At 33.6% G+C, this 20,000-nt stretch overlaps 1 protein-coding gene across 5 annotated transcripts in view; it reads left to right on the top strand.

Moving 5' to 3' along the window:
* The window catches only part of LOC137621665 (teneurin-m-like), a 244,139-nt gene that overhangs the window by 117,927 nt on the left and 106,212 nt on the right, over positions 1–20,000 (top strand). For all 5 annotated transcript variants that reach the window (XM_068352160.1, XM_068352161.1, XM_068352163.1 and 2 more), the window contains one exon: positions 16,680–16,842. In XM_068352160.1, the coding sequence (XP_068208261.1) occupies positions 16,680–16,842 (163 nt within the window). The remainder of the gene's footprint in view (positions 1–16,679; positions 16,843–20,000) is intronic.

Below are 20,000 nucleotides of genomic sequence, written 5' to 3' on the forward strand. Positions count from 1 at the left end.
TCTATCTATCTACCTACCTATCTGGATATGTATATATATGTGTGTATGGCGTGTGCCCTTTGAACATAAATTAATTGATTTGTCTATCCAATAAAGGTGAATCTCTCTCTCTCTCTCTCTCTCTCTCTCTCTCTCTCTCTTTGTGGTCGATAGGTAAATGATACTCATTCTGCTGACGTAAACATAAATTAAGTTAAAAAGATTCTTTGCTCCCTAAGGTCTAATTCCATTATTTTTTAACCGTATCTTTTATACTTATTGTAGACTTCTTAGGAAAAATGGCCCTGATAAGCCTCTGTGGAAAGTTGGCGACATTTTATGAAGATTGTGATCTCTCTCTCTCTCTCTCTCTCTCTCTCTCTCTCTCTCTCTCTCTTGTAGTAGATTATGGTGCATTGGTCTTTCTTCAAATTAAACTCTCTCTCTCTCTCTCTCTCTCTCTCTCTCTCTCTCTCTCTCTCTCTCAGAACCAAAGCTGCATTCTCTTTCATTGCATGAAAGAGAATGAAAAGGATGCCCCTCTGTGTAGTAGAAGCAATTCTAGCAAGTTGGGATGCTCCTGCAACGCGTCTCCTCCTTCCATTACTTCTATGCCCACTTTCCTCCAACCCTCCCCCCCCCCTTTCCCTCTTTTCCCTTGCCCTATTAACACGTGCCCCCTCCAGGGCTCATTCGAAATGCAATATGTTGCACTACCAACTGTCACTTCGTGTCCTGTAGGAGCAAAACCTGCATCTAATTTTTTGTTTTCCCTCATTTATACCCTCTCAAAAAACGCCCTGAGGGACTGGGCCTATTGTTACTCCAAGCTGCCTCCTCCTCCCCCCTTCCCCTTCCTAGATGTGTTCTCCCACCCCTCTGGGGTAATGTACTCTGGTCCCCTTTTTATAACGTTGTTTTATTTTTTATGTAAGAATGGGATTCTGTTGGATGTACTTTTTATTCCTTGACGACTTCTTGTCGAAGGGCTTATGGTTTACGCTATCGTTTCTTTAATCCCCAGATTGATTTAATCTCTCTCTCTCTCTCTCTCTCTCCTCTCTCTCTCTCTCCCATTTATTCTAGGGGATGATAGAGCATAGGACTGTTACCGAAGTATAGTACTTCTCTCCCTGTATCACGCTCTAGTTGGTGATAGAGCATGGAACTTATATAGACTTAACACGCTCTCTCTCTCTCTCTCTCTCTCTCTCTCTCTCTCTCTCTCTCTCTCTCTCTGGCCATATATAAGTATTTTGCTAACTTCTCTCCAAAGAGGTCCCCTCCTCACGGTGACTGTCCAAATCTCTTTTCCCTTTTCTCTTCATATCTTTTTAAATCTCTCTTCTCATTATTTCCCGTTGTTATAAGATATGGTATCAAATCTGTCCTTCATGTTTATCTTGATCCGACTGCCAGACATGTTTGTTTATTCCAAAATAACGTAAGAAACATTTTTATTAAGTGTTGGATTTTCCTGTTCGCATTGTCATAAAGGATATAAGATGTTATCATTTATCTTCATATTTTTGTCTTCTAATTTTATTTATTATATCTTTCATGTCCATATAATAGGTAAAAATAACTATGTTTATCTCCTGCTGATGTACAGACACGTTCGATTTTAATCAAAAGCAAAGGAAAAAGGATATATCTTTTGTGGTAGTGTTGTACTTTCTAGCTATCCATCGGAACCATGTAGAAGACAAATGATGTTGTCATTCACGGCTCGTGTACAACCCCTGGTTTCCTCGCGAGTATTTCAAACTTTTTCTGGCCACTTTTTGCATGTTTTCTTTCCTATTCTCATTTGCCCTTATCCATTCATCTTAGCAGTTTGTTTTTGTTCTTACCTTCACCGGGTTTTTTATTAAAAGGGGTATATTTTCCTTCCTTATATGAGAATTTATGTCTTAGGCTTTTATTCCGTTAACTAGAAGGGTAGTTTTTCCGTTTTCTTCAACACTAATTTGTTTTTTTTTGTTTTTAGAATGTCGATGCCGAATGGTTATTTTGTTTATTTCTCTATACGGCAATTAACATTTTACTTTATAAGATATTCGTTACCCTATTTAATTTGATCTTTAATCATTAAACCCCCATTTAAATCTAACGATTCCAATTTCTTTTTATCATTTCATAAAGTTCTTGGCAAGTATCGCTGATAAGTGAAATGTTACGTGTTAGTACCTTAGAGTCAATTAGGTATTTTTCAGATATTTCTGTTGTTCATTTGCAAATACTGTTTTACATCATTTAATTGCTTTTCGTTCTCATCAATGATTTTTGGTTTATGGCTTTTTTCTATTGTTCAATTATCTAATATTTTTTATGCAACTCACGCTCAGTATTAGGTATTTCAAAACGACTGATATAATAACCATATAATAATAATGATGATGATAATCTCTCCTGTATAATAGTGAGCATGTTTCTGGCTTCATATTATATATATATATATATATGTATATATATATATATATATATACGGTCACGCTTAGCTCTCTCCTGCCCATTGGTAAAGGAGTATCTATAACTTGTGAGAGGGTGTATGCGTGGATCTTTTAAAATATTTAGCCGTCATTTTTTACTGGTCTCGTACACTAGTGTTAATGATACTGATACTGCAAATTATAATAATAATAATAATAATAATAATAATAATAATAATAATAATAATAATAATAATAATAATAATAATAATTTGAAGTTGTTGTTTCGTTCCCAATGTGACGAAGAAATTTATTATCATCATCATCATCATCATTACATTTTAGAATAAACTATCTGAAATGAAAATAAAAATTAAGAAAAAAAAACGAAAAGAGACCCTTGAGAAAATCACGAAAATTCATCAAAAAATATGGAGTAGATAAGCAACTGGGACTCAATGCTGAGTAATTTCATCAAATTCCACATGGGAAATATAATATTCTAAATAAAGATCTCATGAGACATTTGGGATCAATTCTGTAATTAAAATCATCCAGTAATTGGAATCGTCTCATCCACCTTTAATGATTACACAGTAACTGACCGCTAATTACAATGTAATTTGTATCTATTTGTTCTGAGGATTTATAATTTAGGATCAGTTCTGGTTTAATTACTTTTTGAAATATGCACAGGAGAAGTATTACATTACAAGAATATTGTGTATATGTTAATTATGATTTCAATGTGTTGTACACGGACATGGTGAAGGAAATGGCAAATTCTATATATGTATTTATCTATCTGTATATATATTTATATACACACACACACATATATATATATATATATATGTATATATATATTATATATATGTATATATATATGTATATATATTTATATGTATATATATGTATATACATATATATATATATATATATATGTATGTATGTATGTATGTATATATATATATATATATATATACTTCTTAGTATTTGGATTCTCTCAACCTCGGGATCAGAGACCCGATGGGGAATCCAGATATTAAGGGGTGTCTGTGTGTTTGTATCTATATATATATATATATATGTGTGTGTGTGTGTGTGTTTGTGTGTGTGTTTGTACACAACTTTTTCCTATCATCTGGAAGATTTTAGATATAACTGTAATTTCACCCAGTTTGGATATCTCTCTCTCTCTCTCTCTCTCTCTCTCTCTCTCTCTCTCTTCTCAGCTGCTTTCTTTTCTCCCATCTTCTCGCGAGTCAGCTGGTGAATTAATGATACCCAACTTGTGAAGAGAGAACCAGATCCTGGAGATAATGTGTTTTCTTTCTTAAAAGTAAATCTTAGTCTTGACAAATCTCCGTTTGTCTGTGATTTTTAATTGGATTTTGGCCATTGCTTTCACGCAATTAAATCCATGTTGCCGGCACAGCAGGATTTCGCCAGAAGGCAGCCTTCTGTTTTGTGGATTTTCGTTGCTTGGTGTGTATGTGTGAGTGTGTTTTCGTCTAATGGTAAACGAAGCTTTGAAATGTCATTAGGTGCACGTGTGTTTGTTTGTGTGTAGAGACTTTGGATATAAGGTAGCTAACTTTCACGCTTCCCTGGAAAAAAAAAAAATCTTCCTTAAAGAACAAGTCTTAAGATATTTTCTAATATAGTGTTAGATTCACTTTAGATGCGTGAATGTTTGTGTGAATTGGTTTATTTTTTATATAAAATTGGGAATTTCAACATGTTTGTCTTTAGTGTTCTTTGGAAGTGACTGAAATGTTTTTATGTTTCTGTGATAGTCATTCGCTTGTACAGTCCTTTTGATCTCCGTAAAAAAAAAGACCTTTTGTATTTATCATTTGGATCTTGTCTTTCCTGGCATTTTCTAGTTATTGTATAATCTTAGTATTTTATAAAAGGATTTATCATCTCTCTCTCTCTCTCTCTCTCTCTCTCTCTCTCTCTCTCTCTCTCTCTCATAATCTGTAAGCTATGTATGAGATTTTATTGGTGAAATCCTTTTCTCTGAAAAGTTTCGTATATTATATGATTCTCAAAAAATATCAATGTTTGGCATGCTTGTATTCATTATTTTTCAATAAAGTAACTGATTTGATAGCAGTTGTAATATTAGAAGTAGTAATTTTGTTGTTGTTGTTGTTGTTGTTGTTATATTACCTGGCATAAAAAAGAAAATAATATTCGAATTATTAATATTGTTAGCAAAATAGAGACAAGTGAAATCTAGCCTCGTCCCTTTGCGTCAATAAACGTAGAAGATAACAATATTGTTTTTGTTGATGTTATAGTATCTGGCATAAGAAAGGAAATTATATTCGACGTAGAATTATATGAAGTTTTTTTTTTTTTTTTCAATATCTGGCATAAAAAGCCATTGCTTCTGTTTGTCGTATCTCCTTTGAGGCCAAACCCCTTTTATTCCTACCATTTTCACTCACATATTTTCATAGGGATTAGGCCGAAAAACGACGTCAGGATGTGGCATTTTCTCTAAAGATGAAAGGAATATCTTGACAAGTTGCCTATTAGAATTAAACGGAGAAGCCTAAAAAGCATTGCTTCGTGAGATTAGCCCAGTTTCATCTATAGGTGCTGTCACAAACAAGGTATATATATATATATATATGTATATATATGTATATACTGTGTATATATATATATATATATATATTTATATCATATATATGTATGTATATATATATATATCATATATATGTATATTCATATATATATATATATATATATACACACATAAAGAGAGAGAGAGAGAGAGAAAGAGAGAGAGAGAGAGAGAGAGAGAGAGAGAGAGAGTAGGGAAAGCCAAATTCACATAACTTTTTCCCCATTCCCTCTACCTGCGTCTTAAACAACAAAGGAAACCAGCCGACCTAAACCCCTCTCCCTGACTCTCTCTCTCCCTCCCCTCCCTCTCCCTTTCTTTCTCCCTTCCCCCTCCCTCTTTTCAACTCGCCATTTCTCTCGTGAAGTGCCTCTACATCTTTCGCTACGTTTTTTATATTACCCCTCTCCATGTTTTACCCTATTCTATTTGGCTACCTGTTGAGTGTAAACACAAAAAATGGGGGAAAAAAGTAAATAATAGGACGTTCCTCAACACCTTGAAATTTTTTTTTCTTTCTCTTTTTGAGATTTTTTTCTTATTGTGTTGGTATTTACAGGAAGGGGGAGATTGTGGCGAGTTAGACGGTTATTTTTTATATTGTTATTAAGAATGAGCTCCGGAAATGGTATTTAAGAAAGGAAATTATATTTTTCTAATTTTACTACATATCATTTCTTTCATAAGATATCCCTGGGCTGAACGTGTTATAATATTTTCATATTTTATTTAGTTTCATAAATGATTCTCTTGGATTTATCTCAGAACTAGTGTCTGCGACCCGTCAAAAATGACGGCAATATATTTAAATAGATATACACACACAGATTCAACCCTTCCCACCCACTCCCCCTTTCCTAACCACAACATGGCAATTTGTAGGAGATTATGGCTTCTGAGTGTACCCCCTTCTCACCAGGGTATGACTACTCCCTTTTTCCCCTACCCGAGAGATGGGCAGAGACCGAGTTGTCATACGTTCGGCAGTGCCAGTCAGCGTGACGAGAGAGAAAAATATTATATATATATATATATATATATATGTATATATATACATATATATATGTATATATTTATATATACATATATATACTGTATATATATATATATATATATAGAGAGAGAGAGAGAGAGAGAGAGAGAGAGAGAGAGAGAGATTGCCTTGTTCTATGTTATATAAAGGAGATGGAGAAGTGTCATTCGATCCCTGGACTATTGCTCTCACAAGTTCACCTCAATTAAGTTACCATCATCTGCCTGTGTTCAGAAAAAGGACGTGGGTCTAGCAACCTCACCTTACTGAGAAATAAGAACTAGAAATCTGAATGATTCCAGTGCCATCCTCATAGGATTTTTTTCCAGAACGTTCAGAAGGGGATTATAAGAGAGTGTGGCTCATAAGGGACGTTGAGGGCTTAAACTGATGTGGTTTTTTTGGACGTTTAGGCCTCTTGGCTCTACACACCTTTTCATTGCCACTGTCCGAGGTGCCAGTGGTCACTTTCTTTGGGGGGGGGGAGGGATTTCTCATTCTTTCTCCCCCTTTGATTTTTATTGCGAGAAAGAAGAGGCGATTTGGACCGTTTCGGGCTTCATAATTTGAGTTTATGGTCTTTTATTATTGTTACATTGGGGTGTTTCGTTTTATATTGTTGTTATTGTACTTAAGTCTGGTATTATTATTATCTTTGTTATTATTATTATAATAATTTTTATTATTATTATGATTACTATTATTATTATTATTATTATTATTATTATTATTATTATTGCTGTTGTTATCGTTGTTGTTGTTGTTGTTGTTTTACGTTATAAAGGATTATTATTTGCAAATCAGTAAGGTTAGAGTTTTACATAATCGGTACCTTTAGTTGCATCCAATAGCTTTGTAACTGTATTTAGTGTAATCCCTTTCATTTAGTCCATTACTTTTGTAGATTATATGAAAACATGATCCGATCTGAATCGGACAATCTATGATCAGCCGAGTTCTTCACTACTAACCGGGCTATTCTTATTTAAACAAACTATCCTCTATTATCATTCGGTCTATCCTTCTTCAAAGAGACTGCCCTCTCGACCCGGCTATCCATTATTAAAACGAACATCATCTATCATCCCCCAGAGCATTTATTATTAAATGGACAGTCCATTATCAACTGGACTATCCTGTGTCAGCCAAACTACTAGCTCTCGTTGATAACTAGAGTATCTGATAAAATTTTGTTAATCCGTTATCATCGGTAGGAAATTATTAGATTTTTTTTTTTCATTTACCAACGAAGTGATTCGCGAATATTTTTTTAAGGGAATCTTTTATATCTTCGTTAGTTTGACATTTCATGTTAGTTGATACCATTCAAACAGACATACAAACACACACACAAACACACACACACACACACATATATATATATATATATATATATGTGTGTGTGTGTGTGTGTGTGTGTATGTATACACTTTTATGACAATCACATCATCCATTTGTTTAACATGGACGCTAGCCTGAAGGAAAAAGATCTCTCTCTCTCTCTCTCTCTCTCTCTCTCTCTCTCTCTCTCGTGTTAGAGGACGCGAGACAGAGAAAACACAATGCTGGCTTGATTTATGCAAACCATTTCCTGAAGCGAACAATGCTACTCATAGAAGAAGGTTTTGTATAAAGCTGATACAGAACTAGGCAATATTTTTCCTGTCTTCGCAACTGATTACACTTTCTTGTTCACTGGTTTGCATATATATATATATATATATGTGTGTGTGTGTGTGTGTGTGTGTGTATATGTATATATATATATATATATATACACACACACACACACATATATATATATATATATATACTGTATATATATATTTGTATATATAGTATGTATATATGTGAATACACGTGTGCGTGGGTGTGCATGTATATTATTATTTATGTATTCGTGTGTTAGGATATATAAGTGGATATACATGCACATATATATATATATATATATATATATATAAATATCTGTGTGTGTATGTATGTCTGATTGAAGATACCTTAACGTGGTGAAAGGGTTTTGGGCGTCGTCATGATTAGCAAAGCTGTATTAGTCACCCATACTAGGTTAGTTTGCTCGAAGCGATAAGACTAAGTCTCCCAACGTCACCAGGCTACAGTGGCCCAGTGAATAGGTAAATGGAGTTGACATGAATAGAAAATATATACGTGCTCCAATAATTCATTTAAAATATTTAGAAACTTTCGTAAGACTCAAGTAATATCATTCGAAAATGCTTATTTTCCATTATCATATCATTTCACCAAATGTAAAAGTAAGAAGCTTATTAGCTTTGATTTACTTATAACGTCTAACTGAGCACAAAATAGTATATAAGTCTCTTGATGCGACTGAAAATGTCATAAACAAATCGAGTTTCTGTAATCACCTTCGCTTCTTTTGCTTGGGAGATGTACACTGATTAGGTTAGACTCGTTGTAACAGAATTCTTTGTACCTCATGAAACAATATACACAATACTCATTAGATAGACTTTAAACGCTAGCTTGAACGAGTACGGACCACTGGCTAGTAGAGTGTAACGTGTTCGCCTAGCATTCGCAGGACAGCATATAGATCCCAGACGGGGACCGTGGGTTTAAGCTTCTTACTAGGGAGGCCACTGCCATCATTGGACACCACAGTGGGTGTTGGGCTTGCCCGGCTGACGTTCTGGTGAGCATTTATTCTGATGAAACTGTAATTGAAGGCAGACACCTTTACCTTGTAAACTACTTCCACGAAATGATGTGACGTCATTGTATTACGACATTATTTTGTGAAACGATACAGAATGTTTGCAAAGTGAAATTAACCGCTGTGTGGAAGTGACTAGAGTCGTCAAGTTTACCCTGAATATGAAATTTAATTCGTGAAATGTACTGAAGATATAGTTATAGTTATTTTATTTCTTGAAGCTATGTGAAAAGTTCAGAATAAGACCTTCACAAACTACACTATAAGTTTTTTTTTTCTTTTTTTTGCCAAAAATATGAGTTATTATCTATCTATCTATCTATCTATATATATATATATATATATATATACTATACTATATATATATATATATATATATATTGATTAGGAATGGAGGCTTACACGTGACGAAATATGATTTATAGCCACGAAATCAAAATAGAAACACTTGATTGAAGTTAGTACTTTCGTCTTATTAGTGACATCGGTGGACTAAATTTGGAGTCAGTTGATGTATCTAATAAGACGAAAGTGCTAACCCCAATAAGGTTCTTTCACTAAAATTTTTATGTCTAACATGTTTACACACATGCATTATTATATATATATATATATATATATATGTGTGTGTGTGTGTGTATATATATATATATATATATATATTCTTTTCATTAATAATGGGTGTGTCCTAAGGAACTGTCACATCCAAATTCTAACCATTGACTTTCCATACCATTAGCACTCGTGGCAAGCCAAAACTAAAACACTTCCTATATGCTATGGTTCTCCCAATTCAGTACCCCGTTTATGCCATCTATCTATTCTTCTCTTTTCTTCTCGTGTCCTAAAGTTATACATTCATTTCACTTATATGTATGTATATGCACAAAGATAAATAAATGTATATAAATAAAATGTCTGTGTGGAAATATTTATATGTCTCTGTGGAAATATGTGTGTCTGTTTGTATTTGTGTAAGTATATGTGAAACATGTCTATACAAATAACGATGAGTATGTATACGTAGCTTATTGCTTTGCGTGTATACTGAAGAACATGTAAAACACAATTGAAACGACCATTCATGCGTTAAGAACAATGTATCTCATATGCATTTGCGTGCGCTTGTCATATCATCCAGTATTTTTCACCGGGTAAAAAGAATGGGCGGGCAATTGCAATCGCGTTTGTTTATGACAGCTCAGTCGCATTACAACAAGCATAATATCCGCAAATTATATCTTTTGCAAGCAAAGTACGGGCGGAGTCCTATTCCCGTTTTCTATGACATTTCTATTTTCTTTCAAGTTTTTCTAATTGGGCTCGTGATTATTTTATACCACAGCATTTATTGCTTATGATGTTTGTTCGAAAAAGAAGTATTGTTAGTAATATGGGGTCCGAAATGCCTTATATATATATATATATATATATATATATGGGGGCAATATGTTTTTATGTGTTAGTATGTACGTCGTTTCTAGCAGTAGTTTAGAGAGAGAGAGAGAGAGAGAGAGAGAGAGAGAGAGAGAGAGAGAGAATTCGAACATGCACCTCAAGACCGGAGGCAAAGCAAAGAATCGTCTATTCTCATAAAAGAAACGAACCTGGCTGGCGGGAAAGTTACGGGAAAACTTTGCTAGTGGTTTTGTATTACACGTAAGCATATACATGCAAAGGATGATGTTTATCTTTTGTTTTCCTTACTGCCATAAAGTCTCTCTCTCTCTCTCTCTCTCTCTCTCTCTCTCTCTCTCTCTCTCATGATGATAGAAAAGACGTAGGTAATAAGGCACACGAATTAAGAGGGAAATAAAGAATCGCAGAAACTTTGCATACTCTTAAGTATGCATATCCTCTTGACCGAAAGTTTGCGAGCATGCGCGCTCATCAGAGATTCTAACTAGGGCGCGCGTCCATTTTTTTTATCAATTTTGGTACACATCTTAGCAAGCATTGCATATGTATGTTGTTAATCTCTTTTTCGGAATTATTTTATGGCTGTTGTTGAATATGACAGATTACAAATGATCACCTATTATTTGCATATTTATGTATATCCCTTATAAAATCAAAACCAAGTCTCTCTCCTCTCTCTCTCTCTCTCTCTCTCTCTCTCTCCCTCTCTCTCTCTCTCTCTCTCTCCTCTCTCTCTCTCTCTCTCTCTATATATATATATATATATATACATATATATATATATATATATATACATACAATCTTTCCGGTCATGCTCAGCAGTCTCTCCCGACCCTCAGGTAGAGGGAGAGTGAGTAGTCAGTCATACCATGGTGAGAGGGGGTTACCCTGAGAGGTACACTTGGGAACCACAATCTCCCACAAATTGCCGAAAATGCCGTGTTGTAGTTAGGAAAGGGTTAGGGGGAGAGAAGGATTGAATATGTGTGTGCATATCAATCTAAATATTTAGATGTCATTGTTGATGGGTCGCGTACACTAGTATATTTGAGTATGTATCTGAGTCCTTGTCTGACTATTTTTTTTTTCCTGATTTTGTCTCTATCATCATTATTAAGAATATTTTTGCCAATTCTTGAAAGTTTTATTTCCTGTTTTCTAGTTTCTTCTTTTGCCTCTCTTCCATTCGTCATTTCTGTTACATCCCCTAACCAATTTCTGTTAAATTCTTTTCGCTTCTCCCTCCCTACACTGTGTAATGCTCATATCCTTCTCCATCCCCACACTGTATTCTGTTCTTATCCTTCCCCCTTCCCTCACTCTGAAATGTTCCTATCCTTCTTTGCTTGTTCCTTTTCATATTATTTCTTTTCCCCTTATTCCCCGATCATGTCCCTTCCCTACTCGTTCGTCATCCTTTTTTCGTGCCCCTTCCCTCCCCTCTTTCTCTTTTCACTACCATCCCACCTTTCTCTCACACTATACCATGTTCCTACCCTTCCCCCTCCCATCTTCTTATAACCTAGCTATACCTTTCCCCTTCCCATCAGCGTCTCCACCCCTCACCCCTCAAGGGAGTCGAGGCCAACTCGGGCCAACTTTTTGCTTCTTGAAAACTTGGGGAACGTAATTCTACGAAGAGAAACAAAAATTGTGTTTATACCTTCGTTGATAAAGTACTTTTTGAATTAGTCTTGTTAGCACGGTGCTCGAGAGAGAGAGAGAGAGAGAGAGAGAGAGAGAGAGAGAGAGAGAGAGAGAGAGAATGTTCCTGTAGTTATTTGAGTAACTGAATGGCACTTCTTAAACTATGATTAACATTTTGAATTATCATTAAATTGGAAGAGGGATGTGATATTTTTTTAATCCCTATCCAAAATGCACAACAGGTGTTGATGGTGTATATGCAAAAATGGAAGAATTATAGTAGCACTGATTATATTATTCGGTCGAGACATTGATAAACTAAAAATGGTATATTTATTACAAATCCACTCTAATTAGAACTGTCTGTAAAAGCTAAGTTTAATTTACAGTTATAGAATGTCTTGCCTTGAATTATGTGGGGGATTTCAAAGAAAATTGAACTATCCATAATTTTCATTGTTCCTGTAACTGGAGATGAAAGAGAGAATTATTGTCCATTGACCCCCAACGTTTCGTCTCCACTGGCACGCTGTAGATGGTACTAAAATTCCACAGCTGCATTTTTTTTAATGTTACTTCTTATTTAGACATCCAACGTTTCGAACTGTAATGTGCTCTAATTTTTACTCAATATCAAGTCTATTAGGCAAGCCTCGTACAAGTGCGAAAAGTAGCCGGGTGGTCCCTTTAGATTATTACTTAATAATATAAAGAAACACGGGGTGGGGGAGGGGAATTGAAATGTTTGTGTAGGACTGTGACCTAACCCCGAAGGAAACAATGGAAGGGCAGCAATTACTGAAGGTACCAGGAAAACAATAGATTGAGGGTGGGCCGTGGCAGGGGAATGGGGTAGGGGTATGAATCGTCAGCGATTTTTAGTCTGAGTGTCACTTGGACGCTGATCGGATTTTCGATGGCTCTCGTCGCGCGGTAATGCATTTCGGCGCTAATCAAAGGCTTTCGCCATTCTGAATGGTAAGCCCCGGCCCGCCACCATTTTTATCCGACGGAGGGTGTTGTTTTGTGTTTCCCGTTGCTGCTGGAATTTTCTCTCTTGGTCACCAACGGTGTTAGATAGGGATAGTATTTTCGTATGATATTTTCAGCACCTGGCAAACAGTTCATGGCCATAGTTTTAAGATATTATTAGGTATTATTAGCTAAAGATATTTTGGATTTTTCCAAATTTTTTGAGATGGTGGGATTTTATAATAGGATTGGGACATAGTCTCCTGACATGTATTATTATAGTTTAGGAAATCAAATAAATTGGTTCATGCAAGAGTAGAAAGGCATGAATGGATTTCTTAGGTAATATTAGGCTTGATTTAAAAAAGGGATCAAGAATTTTGGCAGGTAAAATTTGCCTTGATCTCAGAAAGGCATCAATGATTTTGGCAGGTAAAATTAGCCTTGATTTCATAAAGTTATCAATGATTTTGGCAGGTAAAATTAGCTTTAATTTGGGGAATGTATCAGATTTTGGCAGGTAAATTTAGCCTTGATTTCAGAAAGGTATCAAGGATTTTGGCAGGTAAAATTAGCCCTGATTCCAGAAAGGCATCAGTGATTTTGGCTGGTAAAATTAGCCTTGATTACAGAAAGGTATCAATGATTTTGGCAGATAAAATTAGCGATTTCAGAAAGGTACCATGATTTTGGTTGATAAAAATAGCTTTGATTTCAGAAAGTTATCAATGATCGGGGAGGTAAAATTATCCTTAATTTCAGTAAGGTATCAGTGATTTTGGCAGGTAAAATGTGCCTTGAGTTGGAGAAGGTATTAAGGAATTTGGCAGGTAAAATTAGCCTTGATTTCAGAAAGGTATCAATGATTTTGGCAGGTAAATTAGCCTTGATTTCAGAAAGGCATCAATAATTTGGCAGGTAAAATTTGCCTTGATTTCAGAAGGGCATCAATGATTTTGCCAGGTAAAATTAGCTTTTATTTCATAAAGTTATCAATGATTTTGGCTGGTAAAATTGGCCTTTGTTTCAGAAAGGTATCAATGATTTTGGTAGGTAAAATTAGCCTTAATTTCAGGAAGGTATCAATGACTTTGGCAGTTAAAATTAGCCTCGATTTAGAGAAGGTATCAATGATTTTGGCAGGTAAAATTAGCTTTTATTTCAGAAAGGTATCAGTGATATTGGCAGGTAAAATTAGCCTTGATTTCAGAAAAGTATCGGTAATCTTTCCAGGTAAAATTTGCCTTGATATCAGATAGGAATCAATGACTTTGGCTGGTAAAATTAGCCTTTATTTCAGAGAGGTATCAATGATTTTGGTAGGTAAAATTAGCCTTAATTTCAGGAAGGTATCAATGACTTTGGCAGTTAAAATTAGCCTCGATTTAGAGAAGGTATCAATGATTTTGGCAGGTAAAATTAGCTTTTATTTCAGAAAGGTATCAGTGATATTGGCAGGTAAAATTAGCCTTGATTTCAGAAAAGTATCGGTAATCTTTCCAGGTAAAATTTGCCTTGATATCAGATAGGAATCAATGACTTTGGCTGGTAAAATTAGCCTTTATTTCAGAGAGGTATCAATGATTTTGGCAGGTAAAATTTGCCTTGATTTCAGATAGGCATCAATGATTTTTGGTAGGTTAAATTAGCCTTTATTTCAGAAAGGTATCAATGATTTTGGCAGGTAAAACAAGCCTTAATTCCAGGAAGGTATCAACGACTTTGTCATGTAAAATTAGCCTCGATTTAGAGAAGGTATCAATGATTTTGGCAGGTAAAATTAGCTTTGATTTCAGAAAGATACGAATGAATGTGGCAGGTAAAATTGCCCTTTCCTTTTATTCTTACAAAAGCATTAACGTATCAATGAAATAAAAAGAAACAGCCTTAATACATTGTCCTGAATATTTCAGAAGACCTTTGAACTGAAACTTTTTTTTCAAATGGAATTCTCATTAGTTGGAAATATTATTGATTCTAACCTGTCACAGATTATTCTAACATGAGATTGATAATGAAAAATTAGAAACGAAATATGTAGTATTGCTTTGCGTAGATATTCATTTCTTTATATGTATATACACAGACATACACACACACACATATATATGATATATATATATATATATATATATATATATATGTGTGTGTGTGTGTGTGTGTATATATGTATATGTGTGTATATATATATATATATATATATATATATGTGTGTGTGTGTGTGTGTGTGTGTGTGTGTAAGTGCATATGCATATTGGATCCTTCTATCTGGTTATGGTTCATTTTCCCTTTGCCTACACACACAGACCGAATAGTCAGGCCTATTTTTTACATATTCTCCTTTTTTCCTCGTACACCTGACAACACTGAGATTACCAAACAAATCTTCTTCTCCCAGGGGGTTACTGCACTGTAATAGTTCAGTGTCCACTTTCCTCTTGGTAAGGGTAGAAGAGACTCTTCGGCTATGGTAAGCAGCTCTTCTAGAAGAAGGACACTCCAAAATCAAACCATTGTTCTCTATTCTTGGTTAGTGCCATAGCCAATGTACCATGGTTTTCCACTGGCTTGGGTTAGAGTTCTCTTGCTTGAGGGTACACTCAGGCACACTTTTCTATCTTATTTCTCTTCCACTTGTTTTGTTTAAAGCTTTTATAGTTTTTATAGGAAATATTTATTTTAATGTTGTGACTCTTCTTAGAATATTTTATTTTTCCTTGTTTCCTTTCCTCATTGGGCTACTTTCCTTGTTGAAACCCCTAGGCTTATAGCATCCTGCTTTTCCAACTAGGGTTGTAGCTTAGCAAGTATATATATATATATATATATATATATATATATATATATATATATATATGTATATGTATATATTACACACACACACACACACACATATATATATATATATATATATATATATATTATGTGTGTCTATACATATGCGTACAATATGTTTTTGTGTTTATGCAATTGAAAGTAATACACCTTTTAATATTACTACCACCTAATGAAGCCATTACACATATAAAAAAGAAGTAAGCACATCACAAAAAAGTTCCACGATACTTTCTGTTTCACTCCGATAGAATATTTTTGGTATTTACAGATCTATCGCTTATTCAAGGGCCAGAGCTCTGAAAGATAGATGCAGATTTTGCTAATGGATCCATGTAGTCCGATAAGCATTTAGCAATGAAAAACTTTCATAAACCTCTTAAGTAATCTCTCATGTATTATTCATGGACTGCATTTCGTTTTTTATTTCTTTTTTCGGTTTTTTCTATTTTTTTGCGAAGCATGTGGGCGTTCCGTTTGGATGTAGAAGTATCTTTATTAAGGATGCAGGGTGGCTGAATATATATGTGTATATATATATATATATATATATATATATATATATATATATATATGTGTGTGTGTGTGTGTGTATGTATGTATGTATGTATGTATATGTATATGTATATGTATATGTATATGTATATGTATACAGCAAAGATATTCTAGTTAAAGCCACCCATACTAGGTTGATTTGCTGTGAGCTATCAGACAAATGTCTCCCACCATCACTAATCCGCACTGGTCAGCGCAGTGATGAAAACTGGCCAAATCCCAGACATGAATTGATATGTCTGAGGCCTTTGTCTTGCAGTGGACTAGAAACGGTTGCATTCTTGTTGTTGTGTGTGTGGGTATATATATATATATATATATATATATATATATATATGTGTGTGTGTGTGTGTGTGTGTGTGTGTGTGTGTGTGAGAGAGTGTATGTGTACCTGATTATTATTATTATTATTATTATTATTATTATTATTATTATTATTATAACCACCTTCCCTCTCTTCTATTACAGCACCAGCTTCGGATGGGTCAGGGCGGAGGGCGTCGCTTCTCCCCCCTGCGCTTGCCCCTTGGAGCCTCAGATTCCTCCTGGAGACGGTGTTCCTGGCGTTGCACAGCAGTCGTCTTCGTCTGCGTCACACTCTGTCTCGCAGCCACCACAACCTTCCTCGCCAGTAAGTCAGCAGTCATTTTATACTTAGATTACTTTTATCATTATTTATCAATAGTAGTAGTTGTAGTAGTATGTAAGTATTTGAATTTTCGAAGGGTATGTATTTACCCCAGTCTACGTTTGTTTGTTTTTGAACAACTTTACATAAAAACTAGTGTATCGATTTTGAGCAAACTTGTTAGTCAGGTTAGGTATGACCCAAGGATGATTCTCTAACATTCAGGATATAATATATCAAAGTACAAGTACGCAGCAGTACTTAAAAGTAATCGAAATGTTAAGTAAAAGGTAAATATTCGGTTAGTTTATTTTTTGTTTCTAAGCAACAGTATGCAAAAACTACTAATGCAATTTCAACGAAACTGGGTGGTCATTTGGGGTATGACAAAAGGACAAATCCATCAGGTGTTAAAGAAAGTACATTAAAGTACAAATACGCAGTGGAGTTAATAGTAATATAAGACTGCTTGGCTTGGCGAAGGCATGCTCTCTACTGAGAACCCCTCTAGTTTTGATTGTTGTTATTGATAATATAATTTTATTGGCTTGAGTTAACACAATTGGTAGTAGTAGTGCTAGCAGTAGTGGTATGATAATTCCTGATAAAGAGAGTGTTTCATTTTTCTTAATTATTGGCATAAAGACAGTTTAGCTTTATTATTATTATTATTATTAATATTATTATTACTACTACTACTACTACTACTACTACTACTACTACTACTACTACTACTACTACTACTACTACTACTACTTTCTAAGCAATATTCATCAGAAAAGAATATCAATTTGTAAGAATAAAGATCAGGAGACTTATTGCAAAATAAATTAATAGTTATTAGAGGGTGCAATATTAATGTCTGGTGATGCGTTGCTAGAAAGGGATTTTATTAAGGAGTTTTTATTGTTTGATGATAGGGTCGTTAGTAATCTACAATAGGTATTATTATTATTATTATTATTATTATTATTATTATTATTATTATTATTATTAATATTATTATTATTATTATTATTATTGTTATTATTATTATTATTATTATTATTTTTATTATTTACAGACCAAAGAAGCGTTCGTGTATACGAATAAAAACATACATCCTGTTACTTGATATTTTTTTTGTATTTATGCACTCATGAATATATATATATATATATATATATATATATATATATATATATATATATATATATATATATAGATAGATAGATAGATAGATAGATAGATAGATAGATAGATATATTCCTACTATTATAAGTTATCAAAATCAATGCGTTTACCATGGCATAGAAATTGCAGCCTTATATATCGAGATTCATATCGGAACGTTTTTTAGTCTGTATTAAGAATAAAAGTACAATTTTTACCTTTTCTTCATCCTGCTTGTACATCTCTCAGCCTTTCAGCAATCTTGCGCACTAGTTTCCTCAGAATAAGCATGATATGTATATATATATGTATATATATATATATATATATATATATATATATATATATAAATGTATATATATATATATATATATATATATTTATTTATTTATTTATTTATATAGATATCCTTTGAAAATTTTGATATATATGTATATATATGCATGTATGTATATATATATATATATATATATATATATATATATATATATATATACATATATATATGTGTGTGTGTGTACATATATATATATGTATGTATATATATGTGTGTGTGTGTTTTTAAACCTTCAAAAGTTTTACAATTCAAGTAGTGTTCATCAATATGATACAATTTCATCCAGCTTCAAGAATAATAAAAACATACAATTTAATCAAATCGAAGATGGAAGTCTAGCGGCATTTTGCCGTGAAAATCACGTTCATAAAATAGCGACCGACAGATCATTACTTTGAATTCTCGAATTTTTTTTTTTTTTTTTTTTTTATGGTTAATCATTATATCATTTTCAAAATACACGAAATAGATCTATTTGAAAAGTTAAAATTCCCAAAGTGTATTAAAACCAGACTTGTTCGTAATAATTATTCAATATTTTTCAAAATTACCGAAATAGACTTATTTGAACGGGAAAATTCCCAGTGTATAAAAGCAATCAGCCATGTTCTTAATGATATTCTTTATTGTATAAAAGCAATCTTTAGTGTATAAAAGCAATCTTTAGTGTATAAAAGCAATCAGACATGTTCTTAATGACATTCTTTAGTGTATAAAAGCAATCAGACATGTTCTTAATGATATGCTTTATTGTATAAAAGCAATCTTTAGTGTATAAAAGCAATCTTTAGTGTATAAAAGCAATCAGACATGTTCTTAATGACATTCTTTAGTGTATAAAAGCAATCAGACATGTTCTTAATGATATGCTTTATTGTATAAAAGCAATCTTTAGTGTATAAAAGCAATCTTTCGTGTATAAAAGCAATCAGGCATGTTCTTAATGACATTCTTTAGTGTATAAAAGCAATCAGACATATTCTTAATGATATTCTTTATTGTATAAAAGCAATCAGACATGTTCTTAATGACATTCTTTAGTGTATAAAAGCAATCAAACATGTTTCTAATGATATTCTTTAGTGTATAAAAGCAATCAGACATGTTCTTAATGACATTCTTTAGTGTATAAAAGCAATCAGACATGTTCTTAATGATATTCTTTAGTGTATAAAAGCAATGAGACATGTTCTCAATGACACTCTTTAGTGTGTAAAAGCAATCAGACATGTTCTTTATGATATTCTTTATTGTATAAAAGCAATCAGACATGTTCTTAATGATATTCTTTATTGTATAAAAGCAACCAGAAATGTTCTTAATGATATTCTTTATTGTATAAAAGCAATCAGACATGTTCTTAATGATATTCTTTATTGTATAAAAGCAATCAGACATGTTCTTGATGATATTCTTTAGTGTATAAAAGCAATCAGACATGTTCTTAATGACATTCTTTGAAGGCAAATATTTCACCTTCCGCTTGGCCCGGCGACGACGATGACAGCGACCTCGCAGTAATAACATTCTGTTGCAATACAACTCTATTAGCTTCTCTTTTGCATTGCTCATCTGTTCGCGATATTGCATAGTGATATGTGGGTGCCATGCATGCGAAAGAGCTATCGCAGCAACACCTCCCCTCTCGCCCTGTTTTGTTTTGCATTTTTGT

The sequence above is a fragment of the Palaemon carinicauda genome, chromosome 28, assembly GCF_036898095.1.
Source record: "Palaemon carinicauda isolate YSFRI2023 chromosome 28, ASM3689809v2, whole genome shotgun sequence".
In the NCBI taxonomy this organism is placed as follows: Eukaryota; Metazoa; Arthropoda; class Malacostraca; order Decapoda; family Palaemonidae; genus Palaemon; species Palaemon carinicauda.